Source organism: Barbus barbus, assembly GCF_936440315.1.
Source record: "Barbus barbus genome assembly, chromosome: 32".
Classification (NCBI taxonomy): domain Eukaryota; kingdom Metazoa; phylum Chordata; class Actinopteri; order Cypriniformes; family Cyprinidae; genus Barbus; species Barbus barbus.
Window position 1 is genome coordinate 27,617,041 of NC_136760.1, and position 6,924 is coordinate 27,623,964.

At 36.9% G+C, this 6,924-nt stretch overlaps 1 protein-coding gene across 1 annotated transcript in view; it reads right to left on the reverse strand.

Annotated features, from left to right (window-relative positions):
- LOC306852302 (calcium-activated potassium channel subunit alpha-1a-like) overlaps positions 1-6,924 on the reverse strand; it is an 83,345-nt gene that overhangs the window by 37,040 nt on the left and 39,381 nt on the right. The window contains exons 4-5 of the mRNA XM_079389015.1: positions 4,607-4,700; positions 3,339-3,450 (exon numbers count right to left, since the gene is read on the reverse strand). Coding sequence (XP_079245141.1) covers positions 3,339-3,450; positions 4,607-4,700 — 206 coding nt within the window. The remainder of the gene's footprint in view (positions 1-3,338; positions 3,451-4,606; positions 4,701-6,924) is intronic.

Below are 6,924 nucleotides of genomic sequence, written 5' to 3' on the forward strand. Positions count from 1 at the left end.
AGCGACAGACAGTCTGCTCAACACTCGTGACGTAAAGGCCTAAATTTGAGTGCTGGTTTCAGAAGCATTACTGCAAAAAAAAAAAAAAAACCTCAGAGAGAAAAACATGTGACTTCAGTGAGGTGACCTTGCTTAATATGAACACACACTCACACACACGCAAATGCATGACAGGTTCACACAAATATCATCATACAGCAGAGCGATCAACTCATTCACAACTCAATCATTGATTCTTCATTGCTCAACATCATACAATCCACTTTCCAGAAAAAAGCAGACACTAAACTGGAGCTATGGCTGTGTTCTCAATGCTTGCATTATTTCTGCAGTACAGACAATAGTATGCATACTAGACACAGTATGCATCAAACACCTGCCAACATGTGCAATATACAACAACAAAGCATCCTGCACGAAATATTGCATCCCATAATGCAATGCACTTGACTTTCGCTTGATGCGCAAACAAATGCATGACAGCACGTGAGAAAAAGCTTCTCCCTTTGTCCCTTAGCTTGTGGTTTATTTTTATGCATTTCTAGTGGAATACTGATTATGAATGACCTTAACGAATGATTAAAATGATGTTCAGAGTCTTCCAAAGATAAGCTCATAAGCTATGATTAAACACACATGAGCTTAAAAAAAGACTGGTTCTTGAGATCTGGGACAAAAGGTCACAAAAATGAAAGAAACAAATGCAACAAATTATTTTACATAAATTATTAGTAATAATCATAATTTATTATTATTATTATTTCGATTAATTTATTAACCATGTTCATAGATTCTGTATCAGAAATTAAATTATTACAAATTTTGACAAATCTAGTATTGAATAAATTGAATTAAAATGGTATATTTACATTCTATTGATCATCTCTGATTGTTTTCAAAGTAGAAAAGTTATTTTTAGCATTTTGTTTTGTCCCATGTCTCAAGAATCACTGCCAAATTAAAACTAATCAACTTTCTCCAAACACAAGAGTAAAGCTGCTTAATGCTGCCTCCTTGTTCTTGGACGAGTGGGAAACATCCATCGATCCGTGCAGATTCCAGCATCGGTTCTTACCCCAGTACAAGACGGCATGGAAACATGAGGAGAGCGTGTGCTGAGAGACGTCACGCTCCTCTTTCTCACAGACGGGTGCGTGGAGCATCTTCACACGGTAGCCGTTGTGAAAGAGCTCGCCGCAGGATTTCTTGCGTCTGCGTGTGTTCAGAAGGGCCTCGGTGCGCGTGGCCCCTTCAGGGCTCCGGTACACCAACATCTTAGTCGGGATCATCACGATGACTGATAAAAACGCTCCCAATTTACAGCGTCGAATCAGCAGGAAAGAAGCTCCGTCTCACTCTGAGGAAAGTCATCCGAAGCCCACCGGAAAAAAAACTGCATCCCAATTGTGATCATGTAAGCATGTAGTGAAAGCTTAGAACAAACCCTTTTCATCAGGATATTACAGCATAAGCTCCTTTAGGAATCGTCCTGGGATGCACACGGAGGCCGGCAGAAAGCCTGTTTAACATCGCCAGCAGATCTAGAGCCAGAGCGATTCTACAATCATCAATTATTCAAACTACAGATGCCTGATGTGCCAAGAAACACGGATTATGAGGTTCCAACATCTTCTGAAGATCATCTGAGTGGGTTTGCATGTGCAGAACTCACCGATACAATGAAACGGTGTTTAGAATGTTGCGATGCGGTCGCTAAGCAACCATTCTATAGCTGCCGGCAACATGAAACTAATGTCTTTGATGTTTAACAACGGACGGAATTACTTGTTACCTTTTAAAACTGCCAGGATGAATATGTCCTGGATGCACACACGTACCAACAAAACGACATGAAGTCAATGAAAGCTGAATAATAACTAAAGCTGGATGATGTGACCCCGTGACCTCATGTTCCCTATAGGAGGATTAAAGTCCTTGAAAACAGACGCGGACATGAAGAACATAAGCTGCACTTTGACCGCGACTCAATTCATGAGGCATATGAAGCATTAAAGCAGTCGCATACAGGCCTCTTCCCCAATCAGAATATATTTGCAGTTTTTATGTAGTGTTTTACTGTTTTATTACCAGCAGAGGACAGCGCTTGTGCTATATCACATAAAGGCCTTGTCCAAATCACTCATGCTTGTAAAAGTTTACAAGACAGTATTATGGCATTCAGTGCATCATTTTTTAAAACTGACTAATGTCTAAAAGTCTGGAGTCAGCAAGATTTTTTATGTTCTTCAAATAAGTCTCACCAAGGCTGCATTTATTTGATCAAAAATACAGTAAAAACGGCAAAAATGTGAAATATTATTACAATTTCAAATAACTTTTTTCGATGTGAATATAAATGTAATTGATTTCTGTGATCAAAGCTGTATTTTCAGCATCATTCTTCAGTGTCATGATCCTTCAGAAATCATTCTAATAGCTGATTTGCTGCTCAAGAAACATTTCTGATTATTAGCAATGTTGAAAACACTTCTGCTGATGAATATTTTTGCGGAAACGGTGATACATTTTATTTTTCAGGATTCACAGATTAATAGAAAGTTCAAACGAACAGCATTTATTTGAACTAGAGATCTTTTGGAATCCTCGCTGAATAAACGTCCAGAGAATGCCCCGTTTTTGAACAACTAAGCTTTAAAAACAGACTTTATCAGACATCCTGGAAATCTCCTGAAGTACAAAGTCAATCCACAAACACATGCTCATTTAGAAAATGGGTTTCTACTGCACTCCAACAATTACTCCAAACAATTAAATCACAAATAATCCAGTGAAAGTGCGATTAATTAAACACGCTTCATTAAAAGAATACTGCCGTTCAGATCAGTGAATGGCATCTGCGTCCTGCTTCATTCCCACAGACAATCATTCTGACCTGAATTAGTAAAAACAGTCTGTAATTGCCCAATAGGTAATGAACCTGTCTGTTTCTGAGCAGCTGAATGATTCCTGCTGTACTTAAATAATTATTCAGAGGTTTAGAAGTGACCCGAGTTCCTCATGTCCTCAAAAAACCTCAAAAATGATGCATGAGAACAAACAATCAGTCATTTTAAATAATAGGAGGATTTCTAGAGAACGTCTCTCTAATTCCCAGCATGCCAGAGATCACAAATCCCAGCGAGCTGCTGAATAAAATGATTTGTGTTTACTGACAGATTAAGGCTAATGTGTTTAATGTCCAGCAGGTGGCGGTGCAGACCTTTATCTAATAATATCTGCCTGTGGGTTTTACATTTCTGACACCCTCTGGTCATAATCTGATGAAATAATCAGGTATTAAATAAAGGTAAAGTGTCAGTAATGAGAGAGTGATTTACCCAGCCAGCTCCTGTTCAGATACACAGACACAAACACAGGCGGGACGGTGAAGAAATCCACCACTGAATTCACCTCCAGCCAGAACCATAGCTTATCATTGGCTGCGATGAACTGTGAGGATGCAGAAAAGAAAGACACAACATGTCAGATGATAAATGCGTATAAATAAACCATTATAAATGTTTTTTGGAAATTTAAATAAAGCTTAAATAAAATAAAATATAAATAAAATGCATAAAATACTAAAGTATAAAAAATTACATAAAAATTTAAAAACTTTATAATAAAGTAAAAAATACAAAAGTTGAAGCTGAAGTACTAAAATGACTAAAACTGAAATAAAAACTTATCAAAAGCTGTATAGAAATGTTTTTCTAATATTTAAGTAATAAAAATGGCAAGAAATTTAAATGACTAAAATTAAAACAAAATAGGAACATAAAAGCTCATTCAAAATGTTAAGAAATATATAATAGAATACAATTAATACTAAAATAACACTGAAATAAACTGAATAATTAAAATAATAGATAATTAGATAAAATCTCAATATTAGATGAAAAACCTAAACATAAAAAAGTGAAAATTATAAATACATAATTTGACGTACTAAATTACAAAAACTGAAATAAAAACAAATAAAAACTATACAGAATGGTTTTTCTAATATTTAACTAATAAAAATACATAAAAACACCAAAGCTGAAACTAAAATTAAATATAACAATAATAGCTCATTCAAAATATTAGGCAATTGTATATAATTAATACTAAAAATAACACTAAATAATGAAATAATAAAAAATGTAAAAACGAAATGAGAGAAAATGCCCTAAAACTTAACACTTAAATGAAAATTAAAAATGCGTGAGTTAAACTTAAGTACTAAAATGCGCAAAACTAAATAAAAACAAATCAAAGCTATACAGAAACATTTTGTTCAGCAGATTTTTGAGTTCTCTCTACGTATTTTTGTAGGAGATTCTCAACTTTTTGTTGTATAAACTTAAAACAACAAGTTAAGAAAACTGAAAAATCTGCTGAAGCCGGTTGCCTTAAAATTTTAAGTTGGCTCAACTTGTTTTTTTTTTTTACAGTGTGGTATATGACACTGAAATAAACTGAATGGTAAAGTTTGTAAAGTGCATGTTAAAGGGATAGTTCAGCTTCATTTGGTCCCCATTGGCTTGCATAGTGTTTTTTCCACACTATGTAAGTCAATGGGGACCAGAAACTGAAGACGAACTATCCCTTTAAATAAACTTACACGCAGTCCAAAGTACAAGAGGAAAAACACGTTGAAGGCCATATCGATCTGCAATGTGTAGTCCTTGTCGAAATGCTGACAGGATTCGATGGGTCTGTTTAAACACAGAAAAACAGACCTCGCTTAACTTTAATGAAGGTTCAGTGTAATACAGTGCAGATCATTCCCTCACTGCAAGAACCTGGGATATAATGGGTCTCATGTTATACATTATACATCTTTAACATTTGCATTAAGCATTATTTCATTAAAGCATTTGTCTTGACGTGGCTGCTCGATCAATACATTTAATCTAATTTCATGAAATTATAATGCCGCTCTCATTCGGGCATTAAATGCATCCTATTCCCGTCAGCGAAAGCAATTAACATCATCACAAAGCAGAAAACTATTCAGAAATATTATGAATTATTAACACAATAATATTTTGATTTTGAAGTGTGCTATTATGTGACATACAGTAGGCGTTTTATTATCTCCTGAAGGCAATTATAAGAGTCTTTTTCCATGTAAATATTTACTGCTCATAACTGTTGGCATATGTATGTCATGAATACTCTTTCTTACACCAAATACTGGCAGGTAGATAAGTTAGTGTAAGTTCTGCATCTGAGATGCATTGATTGTCTTTGGTTTCTCGTAACGATGCTCGGGACAGATGGTTTGATTGGGTAATTGGTGACAGGATTAGATGCCTTGTTTTAATGCAGTCGGAGGCAAACAGAGGATGTGATCAGTCTGTGTGAAAAGAGAGATGAAGAGCAAACATCGGCAGAACCAGACCTCAGCTTTCAGCAAACACACAATACAGAGTAACATAACCATTATACAGCACGCTACAATGAACCACGAAAAACTGAAGATGGGTGGATGGATGAAAGAATGGACAGAAGAGTAACTACATTCTGTATTGCATTATTTTAGGACTGTTTAGAATTTTTGTTCTCCGTTATGACTTTATGTTCAAGAAAAGTAAGCAAATTTACCCCCAAAGTCTCATTATTGCAAAGTATCTGGAGTGTGTGTTTTAAAATATAATATACACTCACCTAAAGGATTATTAGGAACACTATACTAATACTGTGTTTGACCCCCTTTCGCCTTCAGAACTGCCTTAATTCTACGTGGCATTGATTCAACAAGGTGCTGAAAGCATTCTTTAGAAATGTTGGCCCATATTGATAGGATAGCATCTTGCAGTTGATGGAGATTTGTGGGATGCACATCCAGGGCACGAAGCTCCCGTTCCACCACATCCCAAAGATGCTCTATTGGGTTGAGATCTGGTGACTGTGGGGGCCATTTTAGTACAGTGAACTCATTGTCATGTTCAAGAAACCAATTTGAAATGATTCGAGCTTTGTGACATGGTGCATTATCCTGCTGGAAGTAGCCATCAGAGGATGGGTACATGGTGGTCATAAAGGGATGGACATGGTCAGAAACAATGCTCAGGTAGGCCGTGGCATTTAAACGATGCCCAATTGGCACTAAGGGGCCTAAAGTGTGCCAAGAAAACATCCCCCACACCATTACACCACCACCACCAGCCTGCACAGTGGTAACAAGGCATGATGGATCCATGTTCTCATTCTGTTTACGCCAAATTCTGACTCTACCATCTGAATGTCTCAACAGAAATCGAGACTCATCAGACCAGGCAACATTTTTCCAGTCTTCAACCGTCCAATTTTGGTGAGCTCGTGCAAATTGTAGCCTCTTTTTCCTATTTGTAGTGGAGATGAGTGGTACCCGGTGGGGTCTTCTGCTGTTGTAGCCCATCCGCCTCAAGGTTGTGCGTGTTGTGGCTTCACAAATGCTTTGCTGCATACCTCGGTTGTAACGAGTGGTTATTTCAGTCAAAGTTGCTCTTCTATCAGCTTGAATCAGTCGGCCCATTCTCCTCTGACCTCTAGCATCAACAAGGCATTTTCGCCCACAGGACTGCCGCATACTGGATGTTTTTCCCTTTTCACACCATTCTTTGTAAACCCTAGAAATGGTTGTGTGTGAAAATCCCAGTAACTGAGCAGATTGTGAAATACTCAGACCGGCCCGTCTGGCACCAACAACCATGCCACGCTCAAAATTGCTTAAATCACCTTTCTTTCCCATTCTGACATTCAGTTTGGAGTTCAGGAGATTGTCTTGACCAGGACCACACCCCTAAATGCATTGAAGCAACTGCCATGTGATTGGTTGATTAGATAATTGCATTAATGAGAAATTGAACAGGTGTTCCTAATAATCCTTTAGGTGAGTGTATAATTCTATATATAAATACTATAATACAGGATTTCTTTATTGAAAATACAGAA